Source organism: Mus caroli, unplaced genomic scaffold (genome assembly GCF_978045245.1).
Source record: "Mus caroli unplaced genomic scaffold, Mus_caroli_1 scaffold_10, whole genome shotgun sequence".
In the NCBI taxonomy this organism is placed as follows: domain Eukaryota; kingdom Metazoa; phylum Chordata; class Mammalia; order Rodentia; family Muridae; genus Mus; species Mus caroli.
Window position 1 is genome coordinate 44,866,137 of NW_028227265.1, and position 22,500 is coordinate 44,888,636.

General features: G+C 54.1%; 1 protein-coding gene across 12 annotated transcripts in view; it reads left to right on the top strand.

The window, feature by feature from the left end:
• The window catches only part of Nfix (nuclear factor I X), a 95,265-nt gene that overhangs the window by 61,289 nt on the left and 11,476 nt on the right, over window positions 1-22,500 (top strand). For 7 of the 12 annotated variants that reach the window (XM_021169291.3, XM_021169295.3, XM_085843747.1 and 4 more), the window contains exons 3-8: window positions 10,745-10,807; window positions 11,033-11,107; window positions 11,467-11,587; window positions 12,105-12,241; window positions 15,086-15,208; window positions 17,142-17,317. In XM_021169291.3, the coding sequence (XP_021024950.1) occupies window positions 10,745-10,807; window positions 11,033-11,107; window positions 11,467-11,587; window positions 12,105-12,241; window positions 15,086-15,208; window positions 17,142-17,317 (695 nt within the window). The remainder of the gene's footprint in view (window positions 1-10,744; window positions 10,808-11,032; window positions 11,108-11,466; window positions 11,588-12,104; window positions 12,242-15,085; window positions 15,209-17,141; window positions 17,318-22,500) is intronic. The other 5 variants (XM_021169293.3, XM_085843745.1, XM_021169294.3 and 2 more) reach the window with 3 other exon arrangements.

The window sequence follows — 22,500 nt, forward strand, 5'->3', positions numbered from 1 at the left end:
TCCAGTCTGGGTCCTGCCACTGCACTGCCCCGAATCCACTCAGAGGAAACTCCAAGCAAGCTCTTTTTTTTTTAATTTTTTTTAAAGATTTATTTATTTATTATATGTAAGTACCCAAGCAAGCTCTTAACAGCGGGCAGTGAAAGCACCCAGGGAGCCATGGAAGGGATCCCAGCCCTTCTGAAGCCCAGTGGGTGGGGGCTGCCTCCCTTGACTCCTGTGTCCTGGGGCTGGGGACTGACCAATGGATGAGGGAGGCAGCCAGGTCCAACCAGACCCTTCGAAGTAATCTGTACTGCCCAGGGTCAGGGGGGCTGCAGGGCTGGCCTCACCTCGGCTAACCTCTGGGCGGAACAAAGGGGCCTTTCTCCTGCTTGCAGCCCGGGAGGGTGTGCCTGCCTGTTTCTGCCGCCCTCTCAAGCACCAGCGGCGCTTTCCTGTGCCGAGGTTTTGTTTTTGTTTTTGTTTGTTTTTTTCTCTTCTTGACTTCTCCATTTTTCTCCCTGTCTGACGCTCCTATTCTGGCTTTCAGTCCCCATCTTTTCACTCCTGCCATGTGGGTGGTAGAAAGATTTTTTTTCTTTCCAAGAGTTTTCAAGTGTAAAGACAAGTTAGCACCAAGGGTGTCCAGAGCACCTTGGGGGCACTCTTGGGGTCAACAACAGAAAACTCTCAAATGGGAAGCAGTTTACTGGGGCCCGGATGGACCCCTGCGGACCAAACACCTGGCAGCCTCACCTTCTGCTTCTCCTTGCCCCCCTTTTGGAGGCCTCCTTCCACCCCGTTCCCCACTGCAAGCTGTTCCTATTCAAGGTGTATGGCGAGCTCTGCCCTGACCACATCCCAGAATGTGCTTGTGCAGTCATGGGAGCCGCTGTCTGAGGCAGCTCTGTCCCTGATACAGATGCGAGGTCTGGTGGTCATGCTGGGTTCTTGCCCTTCCTGCTGGGCTCAGCACGTGTTCAGGGGGAACCCTGTCTGCGGAACTTCTAGGCCAGCACCCCACGGGCTCGCCCTACTGTGACCGGCAGAGGGCAGCTAGTGTTAACTCGCTGCGCCACCTAGCTACCTTGTTGGGGAGCGCAATGCGAAGCTCCTTGAGCCCCCGCAGGGTCCTCAAGGACCTTTGGCACCTGCTAGCCTGATGTATAGGTGGACTGGTGTTTGTATTCCGTAAATAGCCTATGTACGTAGTACTTTCTATGAAATCGTCCGTAGTGAAAGTCAAGTCTCCATTAACGTCTCATCTTCTGCATAGGTCTAAGCTGTACTGTAGTAGGAGGCCAGAGAGACTGACTAGGGGGTCTAAATAACAAGAAGGCTCAGCCTTCTGAGTCTAGGCCCAACGTCCTTCCCAGCCCCCAGTGCCACATGAGACTTGCTGAGGCTTTTCGGGCTCTGATTAGAAAATTGGAGTTTGCCAGGCATGGCTAGTGCACGCCTTTTATCCCAACAATCTGGAGGCAGAGCCAGGCAGATCCCTGAGTTCAGGGCTAACCTGGTCTATAGGATGAGTTCTAGGACAGCCAGGGCTACATTGTCTCAAAAAATGATAATAATAACAGACAATCTTTTATTAAAATAAAAAAAAAAAGCCAACAACATAAAACACATTTGGAGTCAAGATTCCAGGTCCTTTGTGTCTTGTGTAAACGGCTCTAGCAAGCAGGCTTTGGGCCCCCTGGGTGGAAGAGGAGCAGGCTATGGGCAGAGTACTTTCTTGCCCTGCTCTTTTCTAGGAGCCCTGGGCTCCTTCTGTCCATCAAGTCCTTTGATAGGAGGCTCAGCTCAGGCTTATGGGATTAAAGGTGGAAACAGGAAGATGGCAGGTCTTCAGCAGGGGAGGAAGGTGCTAGCTAGGAGATGCTCTGTCCCTGGGGGGGGGGGTAGGAGGGAGAGCCAGAGTAGAAGCCATGGTTGCAAGAAAGATCTAGAAAGGGCTCTTTAGAGTCTTAGAGAGGTGGTGGAGATGAAGCAGTAAACAAAGTCAAGAGGCCTTGTCCTCCTGGAGCTGATGGAGGGTTCCCTCGAGACCCAGGCCAGTGCTGACCCAGCTGGAGGCTACCCAGCGGGGAAGGTTTGGAGACAGGGTTGCAAGGCCTGTAGGTGGGAACCAAGTCCTGCTGAAACATCTGATTATGGGATGTGTTTGTGTCTGCCTTCCTTTTACCAACCAGTGTTGGTCAGCCCACAGTCAGGGCACTGCTCTGGAGGGGCTGAGGCGGGTACTCCAACACAGCTTGCCCTGAATGGCCATGTAAGGTGGGTGGGCTCTGCTAGGTTCCCCACTGATCCCCAGCATTCTTTACAGGAGTAGGCCACAGGGTAGCAGGGGTGCAGGGGCTCGTGCCCTGTCCCCCCCATCTCTGTCCCGCAGGCTCCGTGTCCTCTGGTGGAGAAGCTGTAACTTAGGCACCTTCTCTGCACTGAACTGAAAGGACTCACTTCTCTTTCTCCTCAGATCTTCTCCCTCCTCCTCCTCCACTGAAATCTTGTGGGTGGGCATGGAGGCTCCGGGCCTGTGGGTCCCAGCTCACCCTCTGCTGCGTGCCCTTCTTTACACAGACGAGGAGTGAGAAGCAGGTCACGCCTTCAGCGTCATTTCTCCCTGAAGCAACATTCTGCCCCGGCGGCTGCCTCCTTCTCTGCCTCCTCTCCCCCTGCCTCCTCTGGCTTTTGCATAGGCCTCTTTCCCCACACTGCTTGGCCTGACCCTAATTCTTTCCCTAGCTCTTCTCCACTGCACTTTTCCTCCTGGACTAGGGTTTACGTCTTCCTTGAAGCTCCTGCTGTCCCAGGCAGTCACCTATGTGACCTTCAGAGCCTCTGTTGCCCCTCTCATTCCAGGGCTGGCATTAGAGACTGACTACTTCCCTCCGAGAGTAATTAGACCAAGGGCAAATGTATTTGGCTGGGGTGGAGGTGGGGGGGGGTGCTGCCCAGCCCTGGGAAGGGGAAACACTATTAATAGCCTCAGGAGCAGCTGGGGATGGGGGTGGGTATCTGGCTAGCCCAGCCTGGCCTGGCCTGGCCTGGCCTGGCCTGGGCAACTCAAAGGTTCAGAAAGGGCAATGCTGGAAATAGAGGGAGTGGGGTGGGGCTCGGCTTCACAGGACACACATTCCCCACCCCCACCCCCACCTCGACACTAGCTTTCTCTGGCTTGTGGTGTATTGAAGGCATTGCCCGCTGTCAGTTTCTACCCAGCACCTTGAGGAGGGGCAGGTTCTTAGGCTAGAGGGTATTTGTCTGGACCCCATTGTCATATGATCCCTGGATTCAGGCCCTTGGAAATGCTAGACACAGCTGCTGGCAAATTATGGCACCAGCCAACATTGCCAGGAGTGGATTTGTCTGTAAAGAAGGCAGGACTATGGGCAGCAGGAGGTGGTGCCTGCCATCCTAGGGCATGGGTCTGTGCTTTTGGTATCTTCAGCTCTCTCAACTCCAGGAATGAGCAGAGCAGTGCAGGGCAGGTTATTGGAGCTGAAATCTCAGAATCCAAGGGCAAGCTCTGTGCTCCCCACTTCTCTTTTGGCTTTGCCCGTCTCCTGGGGTCTTTTCCCATCCCTCCCCATGTGGTGAGCAGCCTCAGACCGTTTACTAAAGACTGCTGCAGGAGGGCATACCTATATCACAGGTGCATCTGGGTCTGCCCTTTAGTGGCTGAGAAACCCCTCTGCTGCTGTTAGTGAGCCAGGCCCCACTGCTCACTCCTGGGGCCTCTGGGTCACTGGTGAGCTGAAGCAGCAGATGAAGAGAAATGGCGATTGGATATAAGAATCAGGAGAGTGTGGAAAGCTGCTGCTCGGAGCCAGGCTTTGGGCCAGGAGCTGTGGTCCATGTTTCTGACCCATTCCTGATCCAGGAACTCAGCAGGCAGGTTTTAACTGTTACCTACAGCCAAGCAACCAACGTGAACTCTGCCAAGGCCACTGGACCAGGAGGCTCTGGAACATGGACCTTACTTGAGGTGTTCATGCCATTGCTGCCTGCCTTTGCCTAGATATTTCTCTTTGTCTCCTTTGTGCTAGGATAAAGCCAGGGTCTCCAGATTGGTAGAGGACCCACATAGTTCTCCAGCAGTCTAGACCAGTGGTTCCTTTCTGGGCAGGTTTAGACTCAAGGGGAAGAGAAGGTGAGCCTGGACCAGGTGGCTTCTGCCTCTTCTCGACTCTCTGAGTCATCCCCACTCTTTCGGCCTCCATACTCCCTCCTACCCTCCACCTCTGATGAGAACTTTGCCTTGGTGGCAAAGCACCTCTGAGATACCCCGCTGGGATCAGTATCGCTACCTAGCAAACCGTGGGTCTGCTTGTTCATTTCTGGTCCTTGAGTTGCTGGGTCTACATGTGGGCTTACCCTTGTGTTCCCAGATGTCCCCTGTTAGGCTGGGTGTCTTTGTCTGTGACCTCACCTTCTTCCTCTCCTCTGCTGGCCTCAGCCTGTCATCTCTGAGCCCTCCATTCCCCTACCAGCTTGTCGCCCTTGTCCCACTGCTCAGTGCCCATCTCTGTCTCCAGTTCTCCCTAGATCTCTGACAGTTGGCAGATGCCTGGCAGGGCACATCCAGCCGCTCCTGGCAGGCGAGGACCTCCCTGGAAGGCTGGACTGTCCCAGGGTAGAGGGAGATGGGAACCCCACTCTTGTTTTATAGGAGAAAGGGATGAGTTTGGGAACATCTTCTCCCTATATGAAGGTGGTGGTGGGAGGCTTGGTGGCTGAAGGGTGGGTGATGAGGGTTCCCGTTTCCACCACACGAGTGATGCCGAGTAAGAGCTGAATAAGACAGCCTTCTCCTCATGTAGGACCCCGAGCTGTAAAGACAGGCTGGTGGTTTACCCTCAGCCTGGGGGACCTACAGACTCCTCTCTGCTCCTACACGGTACCTAGGAAGCAGGGGGAGAAGATGGTGAGAGTAAAATGTCATTTTCCCATGCTATCTCTGGCCCACCAGGTCCCTATTGTCCAGCCCACCAGGGTATTCACCTGTCTCGCCCTGTGCCTCAACCCTCAAGTAGACCATATGTCCCTGTGGTCTTATGACTTATTCTCTTTCCCTTCCTGAAACTTGCTCCTTCTGGAACATCCCCTACTCCCCTGGCAGGTGTCTCAGGTCAAAGCCAGAGCCCTTGATGTCTGCGAGATGAGGTGATGAGGGTATAGAGGAAGGTTGGTAGACGCATGCTTCACCCTCCTTACTCACCCACAGCTCCAAGGCTGTGATTCCGGGTCAGGTTCCTGCTCCTAAACCGTGAGAATCTCGAGGTGACAGGGGGGACGTCCCAGCCCCTGGACAGCTTTGGGTTGTGTGTTTATGTTAGCTTGGGCACAGGTAGGGAACATCGGGAAGGAGAGGGAGACCTGAGAAGCCCCTTGTCTCCCCAGCCCCGCCTCCCTCTGCCCTCTGGCTGCCCTGTACTCTCAAGGACTTCCTCAGTCCAGGTCCCCAGTGTCCTGTTTGCTGAGACAGGGAGAACCCCTTTGTGACCCTTCTCCCAGCCCCCATCCATTGCGGCCCCCTCCTCAGGGTGTCTCAGATTCTCTGACTTGGGTTTCAGGAGGTACAATAGTCACATTCTGCAGCTCTGATTGCTGCAGGCTGGGCCTCTGGCTCTCCTTGAGATTGGGTTTCCTGTGCCCTGGACACTCCGGAATCACAGAGGAGGGGGGAGAGGCAGGCAGATGAGATGCAGCCCTAGGGAGGGCGGGAATGGGAACTGGAATCACACCACTGCCTGCTTCTGGACCAGCCGCTTGCCATAGTTGAAGTGTCCCTTTCTATGGCTGTTCCATCATACCCTGCCTTGTCTTGTCACTAAGAAGGGGCTGGTGACATCTGCAGGTGGCACATGTGGCTGAGGGGGATCACAAGTGTGCTCATCTGAGTGTATCCACATGTCTAGGTATGTTTTTGGAGGACAGCAGAGGCCGGTCTGTGCACCCCTCCTGGCCCCTAAAGAATATGTTGGGTGAAGTCCATGGAGGCAGCTGGCCAGCGAGCTACAAGCAGCTGCCCCTTGCAGAGTGAGCTTGTTTCGCGTGGGAGCCGTAGAGTGCTGGCCGTAGTGAACAGGAATTCCTCCCTCACTTGCTAGGAGCCATAAATATATCATTTTCTGTGGTTGGATACACACACACACACATACATACATATAACATACATACGTACATACATACATCAGGGTTTGTATGGCAATGCTGGGCTCTGGCTATGAGAGCTTGCCCTCCAGAGCTATGCTTATGACACAGTCTTCTACACACACACACACAGACACACTCGTGCACACGCACATGCACACAAACAGAAGTGAGGGAGAAAGAGAACTGTAAGGAGCAGAGAGCATGACAGAGGTTAGGAAAGAAAACCCAGAGATAGAGAGCTGAGAGAAAGCGAAAAACAGCAGAAGCTCAGGGGCTAAGAGCAGGGACCTAAAGCGCGGTGGGAAGGGCAGCTTTATGGGGAGCTTCATTTATTTGTTTGTTTGTTTGTTTGTTTGGTCTGTCCCAGGAGCCATTGAGGGGCATGGGGAAAGGAGGGGCCCATGCTGGCCACTGTCAGTGGCATGCTGTCTGACATCTGCGGTCGGTCTATAAGTTGTAGCAGCAGGGAAATGACCTGTGGGATAGGCATGACTGGAGAGCAGGAGGGAAACCTACAGCCAAGGTCCTTTTGTAGAACCCACTTGGGCCCATGCCCAGTCAATCCCAATTCATCATTTCACCTGCTCCTTCGCAGCCCTGCCTTCCAGACACCCTGTGGAGTAGCCAAGACCACTAGCAGGGATGGCCTCTGCTCATGCCTTGTATGAGCAGCCTGGGTCCTCAGAGAAAGACAAGAGCTTGCCTGTCACAAGGTGCCTGACCTATAGCCAACCACCCAACAGTACTTAGAATGAACTGTGAGCTCTCTCCAAACCTGGCTCAGGTGGGCAGGGCCAAGCTACCTGCCCATCGAGGGCCTCTATCGAACATGGGTAGGGCTTGGTTCTCAGGTAGCTTCATTTGCCCGGCAGAGTGGGAGACACTTTGGAGCCTGGGGGAGTGTGGTTCTTCAACTCCAGGACTCAGGAGACCATTGAGTTGTCTTGGGTTGGGTCCAGGGGAGGTGGTGGTGAGCCCTTTGTCCTGGTTCTGTCTCTGGAGGAAGTGGCAGGAGCCCCGGGCTCTGTAGAAGGAGAGCACAGAGAGAAGCTGTTTTCTTTTCCCAGCCTGGGCCAGGCTGATCTGAACAGAGGAGACTGTAACCCTTGCTTCCATGGTAGCCAGACTGGAGAGGCTGAAGCAAGAAAAGCCGGCAGGAGACAGGGCCACGACAGACTAGGGGACCAGGGTGGGCTGGGCAGGGTAAGAGATGAAGCAGCACCTGCCTGCCTTGTCTGAGCCAGTATCATCCCTGTCCCTTCACTGTTCCACAGGCCACCAGCTGGCCCATTGTCCCCAGTGAGAAAGCAGACACTGGAGGGGGGTTCTGTGTGGGCCGGGGCTACCCACTGGCAGGGACTCCCAGAGAAGACTCTGGATGGGCTGGGGACAAGGAGGGAAGAAGGGGGTGGCTGAGGCGACAAGTTAGACAAGGCAAGGCCAGGCTAGGGAAGGCCACCCTCCACCTCCAGAGCGAGAACTCAGCCCCCACTGCACCTCCTCGGGTCCCCTCCTGTGCTTTTGGCAGTGGGCAGTGGGCAAGGCCTGTGAACAGGAGATAAAGAGTTCAGGCAGAGTATTTTTTCTCACTAACCGTGGATTTGTGTGTTTGTTCAGCTGGTGGCTCTGATAAGCCCCATTCTGCCAGATAAAAGCCAAGCAGCCACGAGGCGGGGCCAGGGGAGGGGTTATTGTAAAGGGCCTTCCCTCTCTCTGCCAGGGTCCCAGGCAAAAGAGGGAGGCAAGGTGCCTGGACACTCTGTGGCATGCTGCCCTGGGGCCCAGCTGCTGGTCCCTAGGGATGTCCAGAACAGGCACAGACCTTGTTTTAAGGCATCCCAGAGAGCCCTGCCACATGGGAAAGCTGGCCGCCAGCTCCCATCTCTGGATGTCCCTTGGCTGGCCCCTGAGCCTGACCACTGAGGACCCAGTGGCCTCTCCGATTCCCTGCCAGCCCCATCTCATGTCTACCCAAGATGTATCCTGAGCTGACATCCTTTACTTCTAAGATACCCTTGGCCCTATTGGGCAGGGGTCCATTCTTGCTCAACTGGTAGGTCCTTGGGCCTAGATCTGGTACTCAGAGCTCCGACTGCCTTTCAGCAAAGCTACGGCGATGCCAGGGCACTGGCTTCATCCTCCCTGCCCTATCATGGCACAGGCAGGGATCATAAAAACTGAGGCTAGTACAGACCTGCAGGACCCCGGCTGCAGCTGCCCTGGCTCTAGGGCTGGCTCCTCTGCCGGCGAGTCTAGATCCAGGCTTCCAGTGTTTCTGCCTTTTGTCCTGGAGTTGAGCTGAGCTTGTTGGGGGCTGGTGGTGGCGGCATTGTGGCAATGCTGGCCAAGGCCGCCAGCCATAAGATGGCTGCCAAGGTCTAAAATGGCTGCCAGCAGCGCCCAGAGCCACGCCTAGTGGCGCGTGGCAGCCGGCCTCATCCTCCCCAGCTTCTCCTGTTTGCTCCTTTCTATGAACTAATAGTAATAACAGCAGCACCCTTTTGGGAAGTGTCCTGGTTTAAAAGGATTTCCTGTCTGTCGCACTCTCCTGGAGCCCTATTTGTCTCTGCCATTGCCGGCGCTGGCGCACCTCCATCTCTTTGTCACGTTCTCTACTCTTTTCTGTCCTTTGGCTGGATGTGCAAGCAGGCTTGCACACGCGTGCGTGCATACACACTCAAGCACACACACACACAAGCACGCACACACACACACATACACACACACGCACCCAGCTCTCCCTTTCTATTTGGCCTTTTGCAGTGGGCCAGTTGTACTCCTATGGGGTGAACTCTGTGCGCCCTCAAATTGACCCAGACTTGGAGGTCTTTTGGGCTGTGTCAGTCCTAGGATGGGTGAGATTCATGGCAGACTATGGCAGCAGAGCGTGTGCCATGTATCCTCTGATGGACTCTGCATGCCAGTCTTGAGGCTCTGCCCTTCTTCAGCATACTGAGGTAGCTTCACAGTGGGGTTTCAGGAAGGCCCTAGCATAGGCCACATGCCACCTAGACCCCTTGGCTTCCATTTGGACTGGCTTGGACTGGCTTGGACTTGCATCAGACTCAGGGGTCCAGAGAGTAAGAAGGAAATCCATACTATGTGATACCAGGGTAGAGCAAGGTCTCAAGATATAGCTAGAGACTATAGGAGGAGGCCCTAAGACACCCCCCTTCATGGCAAAAAATGCCAAGCACAGAGGTGACTGACTCACAGTGGCATGGAAGAATGCACCTCAGATTGGAGGGGAAAGCTTGTGGACATGTTCCTTATAATCTCTACCTCTGATTTCATAGCAAGATTTACTATTATTTTTTGGAATTGGAAAATAAAATTAAAGGACTGGGTCCATAGCTCAGTCAGTGGTAGAGCTCTGGCTTTGCACAGGTGTGGCCCTAAGTTCGATCCCCAGTACTGACAAGAAAGAAAAAAAAATTGAACAAGATGAAAGAAAAGAATATCAGGGCCCTCAAATGGAACAGCCTCCTACTTATCATACCATGAAATAGCCAGGAGCCTGTCCAGTATTCCCAGCCCCAGATGTAAAGATCCTTGACTCTTAGAGTAGGGCCCACCAACCCCACCTAGAAGCCAGCAGGCTGTACATGGAACTATGGGTGAATGGCCCAGTGGCCCATCTAAGGTGCCTGGGCCACTCCAAAGATCCCAGCAAAGCCTTGGCCAGAACCAGGGCACAGTGTCTGATGCCACCCCTGTGGTCCTTATATATAGCTGAGTCTTCACCAAGTGCCCTACAACCTATCTCAGCACCCCCACCCTCTCACCAGCTGTCATGCCCAGGCAGGCATTCTGGAGGTCCCCATCTTGCCCCTGGCACACACAAAGCTTTGGAGGACCTAGGGGGGTAAGGGGGGGCTTTCTCAAGCTCGGCAAAATATTCACACACACACACTCCACCCTGCCCCCAGCCCTCTGTGGCTTCCACCACACAATAGGCCCTTGTCTCAGGGCTCCCTCTGAGCAGCTGTGGCAGTGGGGCATGAGACAGCCCAGACAGGCTGGCACAGAATTGGGTGGCAGCAGGGCACACCTCCCCCCTCCGGGTTGCCAGGCATTGCTGTAAGCATAAAGGTGAGATGGAGGGGCATGAGTCCATAGGAACAGTATTAATTAATGAACTTAGGGATGGGAATGCCCCTCTGGGAGAGGGAGGGCCCCGGGGGTCTGCCCCCGTTACGGACAGTGCCCATCACTGCTTCTTCTTCCTGACTTCAGACTCTTGGTCCGTGCTATCTGTCTATCCATGGCAACTCCCCCGGGGTTCATTGAGCAGTTTCTGGAGGTAGTTTGGGTTGTCACAATGAAGGTGCTATTAGCGTCTAGTGGGTAGAGGCCAGAGATGCGGCTGCACACTCTGCCCAGGGTGCCTCTCCCTCTGCCACAATGACCAATCCAGCCCAAATGTTGGGTGAAGTACTTACTGTCGTTGTTCCCCCCGCCCATTCCCCCTGGGCTAGCCCTGGAGCCTGGGTGAACAAGGTCTTCTGCCTGAGGTCAGTGCCCAAGGCTGGAGGGTGCCTGCTTGGTCAGTAGTTGTATGAAACCTCCTGACCCTTTCTCCCTTTTGTCTCTCCTGCAGAATCCGGACAATCAGATAGTTCAAACCAGCAAGGAGATGCGGACATCAAACCACTGCCCAACGGTCAGTGTCTACCCCATTCTCCTTCCCTGTATTCAGCTGTCCACTGACTTGGGCTGCCATCCAAGAAGGGAGGCTTCCCCTGGTGTGTTCCCCTTTTCGGGGGACACCTGAGGGATAGTGGGGAAGTGCTGAAGGGTCGGAGTTGATCAGGGGGAGAACACTGGGGAAATAGCTAGGGGCCCCATCATGGTCTGCCTCCACTCAATGGCCATTTTCTTTCTTTAGGGCACTTAAGTTTCCAGGACTGCTTTGTGACGTCTGGGGTCTGGAATGTGACAGAGCTGGTGAGAGTATCACAGAGTAAGTGATGTCCTCTCAGGGCCAGGGACCAGGACTAGGGTACAGAGGTGGCTTTCAAATCTCACAGGGCTATGTTGATGACATCTTGGAGACTTTCTGTCCCTTTGGCCCTGAGCTAGAGGAACAGTTGCCCAGAGAATCCTGTCTCCAACCTCGATTGGGGGTGGGGGCAGGGAACCCACAACCAAAGATTCTTTCCTTATACCCCAACCAGGAAGTCCCACCCAGGAAAGGGTCCTTCCCAGCAGCCTAGACTTCACAGGGGCTCTTCCTGGGCTTCCAGGAAGAGGCTCATGGTAACCTGGTCCATAGGACCCGCAGCAGCATATTCCAGGCTCACCAACCTCTCTGTCTTCCAGCTCCAGTTGCGACTGCGTCAGGGCCCAACTTCTCACTGGCGGACCTGGAGAGCCCCAGCTACTACAACATAAATCAAGTGACCCTGGGAAGGCGGTCCATCACCTCCCCTCCTTCCACCAGGTAAGCATGGACTACAGCTCTTCTTCCTAGCCAACAGCTCCCTGACATGAGTACTGGGGACCAAAGCCAGGGTCTCTGCGAGAGCAGTCCATGCTGCTTTTGAGCCACCTCCTCCAGCCTTTGGTGTTTGTTTCTCGTCTTTCATTAGAATTTTAAAATTTAATTTATTTACTTCTTTTGAGACAGGCCCAACTAGCTGACCTGGAGTTGACTGTAGTCCCCCTGTGTCAGCCGTCTGAGTACTAGGATTACAGATGTGAGCCACCACTGTTGGCTTAAAACACTCTTTAATGACTGAGTTCCACGGCACAGCTGAGAGCTAATAGGAAAGAGTGGGTGGGGTGTGGAAGGCAGATAAAGGTGTTTTGCCTGTTCTTTGATGGGCCTTCAGGATGTCCTGGCAACCTGAGGGAGAGCAGGTCTGGAGATGCTCTACTCCTGGAACTGTGGTGCCTGGAACTTTGGCCCACTTGACTTGCTTCTTCTTCTCCTTCTTCTTCCTCCTCCTCCTCCTCAGCAGCACCAAGCGCCCCAAGTCCATCGACGACAGTGAGATGGAGAGTCCAGTAGATGATGTGTTCTACCCTGGGACAGGCCGCTCTCCGGCCGCTGGCAGCAGCCAGTCTAGCGGATGGCCCAATGACGTGGATGCAGGTATGGGCATGGCAGTGGTGGTGTGACAGGCCGTGCTTCCGGTGGCCTCGTTTGTTGGGTGGCACTCTCAGGGCTGATGGCAAGGAGCAAGCAGGATGAGGAGCTCAGAGTTGCTAGCTGGCCCTATCAGCATGGTGGGTAGAGCAGACGGCTGGCTACCAGGCCTACAGGACCATTTATTGAGGGCATGGCCTCTTCTTCATAGATCCTTGCCTCTAGAGACCTGCCTAGCCTTGTGGTTCCCTGGATTAAATCATTCCCCCAGTTGGGCCCAGGGTTATGTGTGAGGCCACTTGGCTTCCTGAGGCAAGGGCAGCCTTTGTTTTGGAAGGTACTCAGTAGCATTCCTGGCTCCACCACTAGATGCCAGTAGCAAACATCTACCCCTTCTTTTTTTTTTTTTTTTTTTTTTTTTTTTTTTTTTTTTTTAAAGATTTATTTATTTATTATATGTAAGTACACTGTAGCTGTCTTCAAACACTCCAGGAGAGGGCGCCAGATCTCATTACGGATGGTTGTTAGCCACCATGTGGTTGCTGGGATTTGAACTCTGGACCTTTGGAAGAGCAGTCGGGTGCTCTTACCCACTGAGCCATCTCACCAGCCCCCCATCTACCCCTTCTTTAGTTGGTTGTTTTTGTTTTGCAACAGGGCCTAGCTATGTAACAGCCAGGCTGGCCTCATGCTCTAAATGCCCTTACCTCAGCCTCCCAAGTGCTGGGATTGCAGGGTGCATCCGGCCAGCCTATTGGATGACTATAAATGTCCTTAGACATTGCCAGGTGCCCTCCCTCGGGGAGACAGATTTGAAGTAGACTAACCCTAGCCCTGGGGCCCAGCTTTACAGAGAAGCTCAGAACTGAGGGTGTGGAAGAGCAGAACTGTCTTGGGAAACTAGCAAAGAACAGAGACTCTGTCGAGCCCAGAGGAAGCAGCCCAGACCTTCCCAGTCCTCACTGAGCTGGCTTCCTGCTGAGCCCAGCCAAGGGCTGCTCCAGGACAGGCTGGTCAGATAGGCAGCCTAGAAGCCCAGAGGGACAGATTTATACACACCAAAAGCTGTGAATGTCCTTGAGGCATTGGGACCTGAAAGTGCAGACCTGCCATCGTACAGTGGACACAGAACTTGCCCAGTGTAGGTGGAGCTGGGGACACTCCGGATGGGGCTGGGGACCAGCCTTCATGGTTTGAACCAGGTGTCTGGTAGAGAATGGGCTGAGAGAGCTGGTGCAGCCTCTGGCTTTGGCTCTGCTTCTCGTGCAAAGACAAGCAAAGCTGACCTCCTGGTCTTGGGCTGAGGGAGTGGACTTGCCACCCTCTCGAGCACCAATGGGGACTGCTCTGTGGAAAGGCACCCCCAGCATGACCTGGAGGTCCCTCACAGGATCTCCTGTGGCAGACAGGGTCTGGGCCAGTGTGACCTACACACACTCCTAGGGGAATCTCTGGAGGTGGGTAGAAAGGGAGCTGAGAAGTTTGAAGATTGCTGTGTGCCAGGTCCCAGCCAGACTCGCCCTTGGGCAGGTGACATCTGCAAGGACTGCTGCTAGGGTACCTTGAGACCCCGCTGACTGCCTGTGACTCCATGTTCCCAAGAGCCCTCTTGCCAGGCTTCTGCAGTCTGTCCTCTGTCTGCTCTACCGCCTGCCCATTTCTGCTGCTTCTGGTAGTCCTGCCATGCACTGTGCCCCCAGAATCCCTTACCCCCCAACTTGTCGTCGTTTCCCTGGGCTGCGACAAATCGCCAATTAAGCAGCCCAGCTGCAGGATGGGAACAGCTGGGTAGGCACTGTGCAGCAGCAGGGACAGCTGTGCACAGCTGGTGGGGTACTCCCCCCTCCTCATCATGCCAGTTATCAGGTGGTACACAGCTGCCGCCAGATAACACCTCTGCTGGTCGCTGGGAGCTCGCCCTCCCCCCCACCCCCAATTCTCTCTGTGGTTGAAACTCTGAGTTTCTGTTCTGCAGCCCCCTTTCCCATCAAAAACAAATAGATTTATCCCTCAAAGATCAAAGATCAAAGTCTGCCTCACCTCCACCTTTGCCTGGTCAGTCTGGGTATGGCCTTGAAGCTAAGTCCAGGACAAGAGATACCGAAAGAGTGTGCTTCTGGGAGCTGTTTGACAGCCTGTCACCTGGATCTGTGCATACTGGACAGAGATGGTGTTGGCTTGCAATCTCTGGACTGTCAAAGGCAAAGCCCAGATGGGGTTCTTTTTGTACCCCTGTCTCTGGCTAATACCACGCTTGCCTTTGGCAACAGGGCAGAGAAGAGCCCCACTCTCTGAGCCCTATGGCCAGGGCAGTCCTTGCCTCTAGTTGTCCCCAGGGTGCTCCCAGCTCTGGCACCTACCTTTGTTCTGTTGCTGCTTTGGAGGGCCTCTAACCATGCTTTCCCTTTTCCTTTTCTCCAGAAAGAGAGCGCTGGTTTCTTCAGGCCAGGGTGTCTTGTCACAGCCCCCAGCCTGTGCATCCCACCCTTGGCGCTCTGGCTCCTTTCATGGCTTTCCAGCAGGCATCTGTGGGCTCCTCGTGCATCCCTTCCTAGATGCCAGCCCTGCACCCATTTTAATTCCTTTATCGACCGTCAGGAGCAGGATGCTTTCCTCTGCCAGCCACCCTTGCCCAGCATATCCTCCCACATGTTACCAGGGGCCTCATTTTCCTCTCTGCAGAAGCAACCGTAGCCAGATTGCACCCCTGAGGTCAGGCCCCAGGAGGAGCAGAGCAGGGCCCGAGGTGGAGGAAGGGCTGCTGGGTGCTGAGGAGAGAAGGAGCGGGCTGCTTAGCTGGCTTCCTACCCCAGCCAGCTAAACCTGCGTGTTGCTGCTTCCTCCCCCCAGGCCCTGCTTCTCTAAAGAAGTCAGGAAAGCTGGACTTCTGCAGCGCCCTCTCCTCTCAGGGCAGTTCCCCACGCATGGCTTTCACCCACCACCCGCTGCCTGTGCTTGCTGGAGTCAGACCAGGTGAGAGATGGGGGTGGGGCTTAAGGGGACACCGCGGGAGGCAGCCACAGCAAGGGGCAGCTGGCCAGGTGCAACAGGGGGCCAGGGATCAATCTAAGTTATAGATCTGGGCCCCCCAAGTGGGTCGTGGCACAGCAGTGGGGTGGCATGGGATGGGCAGTGTAACTCTGAGAACCAGGCTGCCCACTCGGTTCCTAGAATCCCTCCCACATGCTAACTCTGGCTGTGTTAAGTCTGTGTTGGGTGCATGGTCTGCACATGCTCACTGGGAGCTGCATGCAGCCTCCCCCTCCCCCACGAGCAAGTAGTTGAGCCAAGTTGCTCTCCTGTGGATTAGAAAGAGCGCTGCTCAGCAGTCCAGGTCCTGGTGTCTGTCCTAGAGCAAACCGGCACCAAATCTGGGCCTCCCTGCCTTTCCCAGAAGTGAAGGGCTGGGCCAGAAGGACAAGGCTCACCATGAAAAGGACTGTCTTGCTGCTCTGAGGGCATCTTCAGGCCCCGAGAAGATGCTGGATCTTCCTGAGGGTGGGGCCAGGCAGGATACCGGGGAACCTGGCCCTCCCGCACGTGCTGCTTCCGCCTCAGCACCCATCTGGCAGCAAAGGCCTGGCTTTTGTTTGCACATGGCCCTGTGTCTGCCATGCCTCTCTTCTCTTCTGTAGGACACGACAGGGAGGTTTACCTCCAGGCTTCCTCCTTGGGGCCTCCTGGCTTAGAGCCCAGAGGCAGCCAGCACTGGGGCAGGGTGTGGTGGCCACAAGGTGGGGGCAGGGAGCCCAGGCCTTGTGCAGGCGGCAGGAGGGAGGCAGGCTCCACCCTGCTGTGCTCCATTTTTATGAACTCCAGAGAGAAGCCAAGTTTCCTCAGCCCCCTAATGAAACTGAGAGCAAGAGTGAACTGATTGGAAACAGACAGGAAGGGGGAGAACTTGAGGAAGAGCTGAGGCCTGTACAGGGGTAGGAACTGTGAGTTCACAGCGGCAGGGCCAACACATGAGAGGGGCCTAAGCATCCACTTACACATTTGGAGTTGTGTGTGTGCCGGGTGCTGATCCTGCACAGGCGGGGTCTGCTTGTCCAGAGACCACGGGGCCGTGGTAATCTGGTGTCGGTCCTTTCAGGCAGGCTCACACCTAGGACAGGGCAAGTGAGGTGTTTGCCAAGGGTAAAAGAAGGAAAATGTCAAGGATACTAAAAAACTCAACGGGCAATAAGTAACATATTAGTGTGTTGTTTCTAAACAGTAAAAACAGTTGCAAAGCATAGGGTGATTCCAACACCTGAAATCCCAGCACACAGGAGGCTGAGGCAGGAGGATCAAGAATTGGAGGCCCTATGACTGTCTCAAAAACCAAACAAGAGCAAAACCTTATGAGAAGCAAATAACATTGTAACAGTTTGCTGGGACTGAGGCGAGGTGGCAGAAAGCACACCCCAGTACTGCAAAGACAAAAGAAAATCAACCATCTGAAAACAAACAACAAAAAAGTGCCCAGCTCGTGCCTGCAGTCACGGCATTAGGAAGTGAGGACACAAGGGTCGGGAATTTAAGGTCATCAAGTTCAACCCCGGCTACAAGATAGCAACAAAACAACCAGAAAAGCAACATCCTAACAATTTTAAATAGGCCCAACCCAAACCTGCCTGGTAGCTCGCTGTTCACCTGCCTCAGCTAACCCCCACGCCAGCTCCGGGCAAACAGTATTTATAAAAGCAAGCAGCTGGCCCTCAGGTACTAGCCTGCCAGTTTATTTTATTTTATTGCATTGATTTTTTTTTAACTTAGATGACTGAGGCGTTTTGTGCCTGACACAGTGCTTCTGCCCCATTCTGCCTCTTCCTCAGGATCCTCAGCCCTTTTGCCAGCCGTTGTGTCTTGCTTTTCCACGTGGCTGTTCTCACACCCTTTCTCTCCCCTGTCTGTGTACACACAGGGAGCCCCCGGGCCACAGCATCAGCGCTGCACTTCCCTTCCACGTCCATCATCCAGCAGTCGAGCCCGTATTTCACACACCCAACCATCCGCTACCACCACCACCATGGGCAGGACTCGCTGAAGGAGTTTGTGCAGTTTGTGTGCTCTGACGGCTCGGGTCAGGCCACCGGACAGGTGAGTCCAGAGGGCGCAGGAGGCCCTGTAGCCTCATCTCTTTGTCTGTGTGTCTGTCTCTCTGTCTGTCTGTCCATCTGTCTGTCTAAGGGCTCACAAGGATAGGGCCAAGAGTCTGGAACGTACGTGGAGTTGAAGCAGCAGAGAGCCCATAGAATCTACCTTGTGGTCAGTTTTACTGGACTTGGGGGCCAAGGTCTGAGGGTTGTGTTAGGGCCTGTTGGTTAGGGTTGGAGAGTTGGGGCAGCTGTCCAACCCTCCCTTTGGGGCTTCTTGCCCTTCCTGTTGACCTGTGGTTCCCAGAAGGAATGAGCCTATAATTTGTCTAGTCTAGGCCTTGGACCACCACCTCTTCCTAAAATTTAGAGGGTCAAGAATTTGACAGATTCTGGACTGAATTTGACTGGCTCATCACTGTTGATGTTTGGACTGTTAATTCTTCCTAGTGTGAGGCTGCCCTGGACTCTGTGGGAGGCATCCTGGGCCCCCACCTGACAGATGCCAGGAGTGCCTCCTTCCCCCTAGTTATGGCCATCAGATCTGTCTCTGGCTTTCAGTAGGCCCCATGAGAAGGTAAAGATAGACTCCTATGTCAGGACTCTTAACAAAGGGCTTCTACACTGTCATGATGTAGAAAGTCCTTCTGATCCATAATTCTGTGCGACAGCGAGTCTCTGTGTGGATCCCTTCTCTGTTAGCCAGCTCCAGGGCCTGGTCCAAACTCAAGGTGCTCAGCAAAGGGATTATCCAGGAAGATCATGGGCCAGAGATGCTGGCAGGACATGTTCAATCTCTAGGGGTCACTTGAGATGAGACATGGTGGTTCAGACTTCTGTGAAGGTTCTACAGTCCTGCAGCATGCAAACTCCCCAGCTCCTCTCTCAGCTGGTCCAGATGTCAGCAGGAAGATGCTCGAGGGGCTTGGGAAACAAGTTGGGAGAGACATTCTGGAAGTCCACACCAGAGGCAGTCCCGGGGGAAGAGCAGTGGCCCTCTGTTGTCCAGCCAGGCTGCCTCGATGTGCTCCTGGAAGAATGGGTGTTTTCTGGTTCTGGGGTAGGACTGGCTGGGCTAGGGTCTGCATCCTGGCTCTCTGTCCATTCTGGGACTGGCCCTGTCTCCTCTGGCTTGCTCCCCCATCCCCACCCTTCTGCTGTCCTCTCCTTCCCTACTTCTTCCCCACAACAGCTTCTCTTGCTGACTCTACAGCTCAGCACATTGTCGGCCTTCCTGCCTCTCTGGATAAAAGCTGCCCATCTTAGAGGGGCCCCTGGTTGACACTTCAGCGATAGAGCAGGCTCCGGAGGGATGCTGCCTAACCTGCAGAGGCAGCCAGGCTCAGAGTCCAGAGAAGTAGGACCTAGGACCTTTAGGTCAATGCAAAGAGCCTCTAACCACAGGACCTTGAAGAAAGAATGATTTTGGCTCCTGCCTCCTGAGGGCTGGGCTCTGAGCCTCTCCTGTGATCTGGCATGTGTAACATGGAACACTCGACCTTGCTGAAGAGTTATTTTCTCAGGACAGGCACCTGCCTCATGAGACTGCAGACAGAGATGTAAGCAGACACCTTGCTGAGTGTAACTAACATTCGGGAGTAGGGAGTCCTGTCAAGACTTCCTCTGTGACCTGAGACTGAGAGAAAGCCTGCTGCAGGGACCATGGTACTTGTGAGGGGAGTCAAGAGATGCACTCGTGTTGGGGAAGAGGCTGGCTTATGGGAGAACAGAGGCTGTGCTGCTCTTCCTGGCCATAGTAGCAGCAGCCATTCTCAGACTTAGCCAGAGTAAAGAGTCACCCAGAACCTAAGTGTCTACCAAGGCCGCACTCCCAGACTTCTGGCCAGAACATCCACTTTAGGAACCACTGACCTAGAGCCTACAGGAGCACCTCCCTCACCACCTCAGGAAAGCCAGGTTACCAACCAGCTTTTCAGGAAAATATCCATAGTGAGGAAATACAGACTATCACAGAAGGCTTTCAGGCACCCTAATAGTTCATCCCTCTGCCCAAGACTAGGGTGCTTGTTTTGAAGGTCACGTGGATACAGCATCTAAGGCGATGCCAAGGGCTGGAGGAAGGGTCCTGGGTAGTGGTGTTTCAGGGATGGTGAGAGCCCAGTGGGGTTAATGACTCAGGGAAGCAGAATGCTGTCATCTGTACGAGGCAAGTGATGTGCTGGGCCAGCTGTAGACCCCTTTAAGCCCCAACTCAGTTCCTAAGGTAACACAGAGTCAAAGACCTTGATATTTTAATGCCTTGACTTATATCTCACCTAGAACTTCAATGTTCCAGGCCTGGTGAACATTACTTCTAGAAATACGTCTGAGGATTGTGACTAACCCTGCCAAGTGGGGCTGTCCTTTTAGACACTCTTGCAGGAGATGGACTCCATGCTGTGTCCTAGATGCTTGGAGCCTAGAGAGAAGTCATGAGGCGGTGATCTGTGGGACTGTTCCATTTCCTGTCTGGGGGATGCATGGGATTAGAGCCAGATGGGCCCTAGACACCAGGGGAGAGGCTGCTACTTGGCTCTCACTGATACCCCTGCAGAGCTGGGAAACCTGCCCTTTGGTCCTGATGCTGTCTAGAACCAAAGAGTCACTCTCTAAGGTAGTGTACCTAGCACAAAAGACTCTAATCCAGGTCACAGATAGGGATGCTGGGCAGCCACTGATTGCTTTTGCCAGATGCTCCAAACTGTCATCCTCAGAGTGTGCGGGAACGGCAGAAGGAAGAGTGTGCCAGATATAGCAGGTCATGAGGGGTAAGGCTCGTAGCCAGAGGTCTGGGTCAGGTGTGACCCAAGTGGAGCAAGAGCTGGGCATGGCAGTGCATTTGGGAGGTGGAGGCAGGAGGATCAGATGATCAGTTATTCTCAGGAGTAAAGCACTTGCCATACAAGTTTAATGACCTAAGTTTCGTCCCTGGAACCACGGGGATGGGAGGGGATGAAGTACGGCAGAAAGGACAGTGCGGTTCCACAGCATAGCCCTGCATCCTGGAGTGGGCCGAGCGCTACATGAGTCTGCTGGCATGCTGGAGTCTGGGGTCAGCTGCTCCCATGACTGATGAAGGGCCAAGAGTCTCCAAGAATAGGACAGTGAGGCACCAGTATGACTTAGAGACTCTGGCAGGTCCTCGTGTGTGTGTGTGTGTGTGTGTGTGTGTGTGTGTGTGTGTGTGTGTGTGTGAGATGCTTTCAGAGCAGACCTTAAGGGTACAGGAAGGAGCTTTGGGCAGGGCACTCTGAGGTGAGCAGGGCTGTCAAGTCAGCCTGGGTTCTAGAAAGTCCAAGGAACTCAGCATGGGAAATGCCTGGGAGAAGAGAAGGAGTGTGGGATAAGAGCCTTGTGTGACCACTGGGGAGAGTGTCTTACTTCTAAAACAGTGGAAAGAGAGCTGAGCTACTTTGCTTTGGGGGAAGAGGGCCCATTAGGCTGCCAAAGGCTCTTGGATCAGACAGATGCGCCTCTGCCTCCGGGCATGGCCAGTGTAGCAGGTGACTTTGGATGAACTACTTCCCTGCCCAGAACCTCACTGGATTCAGCTGTAGAATGGGTAGACTAAAGCTTGCTTTGCATCAGTTTCCTAGAGACAGTACTTTGCAGCTTTGCAGAAAGGATGAGCTTGAAGTCCGGTCCTACAAGCCATAGGACATGGATTTGTAGCAACCCACTTGATGCCGATAGTATCTTCTAGGCCTCAAAAATGGCTCTAGATGCTGCCACTGTCTTCCAGGATGGGGAGCAGAGTGGCCCTGAAGTGAGAACTGTTCCTTTGTGAGGAGTTAGAAAGTCAAACACAGCATAAATATAATGCCTGGGCCATGAGGTGCTCGGGGGTCTGGAGCACCACTCACTATCAGGGCAAAGGTGGCCCCACGCCTTCACCCCCCACAACTGCTCCCCCATGCCCAAAGTCTCATTGTCATCAGTCAAGAGAGTGGGGACAGACTGATGCTGCTGGAGACATCTCAACTTCCTGGAGGTGGGGGGATTTCCTGGGGTTTGTCTTCCTGTAGGAGGAGCACTGGCCAGGTATAATGGTGCACCCTTATAATTTGAACACCCAGGATATTGAGGCAGGAGGTTTACCAATTTGAGGGCAAGTTGAGATAGAAAGACCTCCCTAAGACTTGTGCCTGAGTGGCCAGAAGGGCTGAAGTTTGCTCCATAGGAAAAGAAGAGCTGGGGTCAGGCCTCCCTGCACCTGAGCTGCTGCAGGTGGCCTTGAGGGCTCTGCCCTGAGCAGTATGAGGCATGGTCCAGGTCTCTCCAGGGAAACTGCGCTTGCCAGTGGCTAGGGAGCCCGTGGTGGTGCGTACTTTCTCTGAAGCCTTGACGCTGACCCAGACACGGTCAGGCATGAGGCCTGGAGGAGAAACCAGAGTTTGAGGCCAAAGAGGGCACAAAAGGACAAGGAATGGATCTTGGTGGCAGAATGTCCCTGGCTCCCGAGGGCGTGCGTTATCCAGGGACTTGCTCTTGAAGAACATCACAGAAGTTGGAGCCACCGATGGCATATTTTCCTCGCTGGCTGATCTTTATAGAAAAGGCCAGCGTCCCACTGTTCACAGGCTGAGAACAGGATCTGCTGCAGATAGAATGGTGGGTGCGCTTCTCATGCTTACGGCCTCCTGAGCCACGCTGCCCATTGGGGTGGATGTTGGCAAGCCTGTGGGTCTTGGCTAGTCAGCCAGCCTCAGTTAGGCCCATGGAGGGAATGTGCCTTTGAGACCATGGAGGTGAGCTGGCTTCTCTTTCCTTCTGTGAGCCTGGCTATTCTAGGTACAGTGGTGGGCATCACTAGGTGGGTCATTTCTGTGCCTAGAACATCTTGCTTAAAAAATGACCAATCAGCTACGTGTGGTGGCATACGCCTTTAAACCCAGCCCTTGGGAGCCGGAGGCAGGTAGATCTCTGTGATTTTTGAGGCCAGCCTGGTCTACATGGTGAGTTTGAAGCCAGCCAGAGCTGCACAGTAAGATCCTGAACAAAAAGAAAGAAATGAGGAATCACCCGTCGGACACCCCCCCTTCTTCCCTCCTCTACTCCATAAGAGGAAAAAAGAAAGAAAAGAAAGAAAGAAAGAAAGAAAGAAAGAAAGAAAGAAAGAAAGAAAGAAAGAAAGAAAGAAAAGAGACAGAGAGAAACACCCAAGAGACCAAGTAGAGGCCTTACACC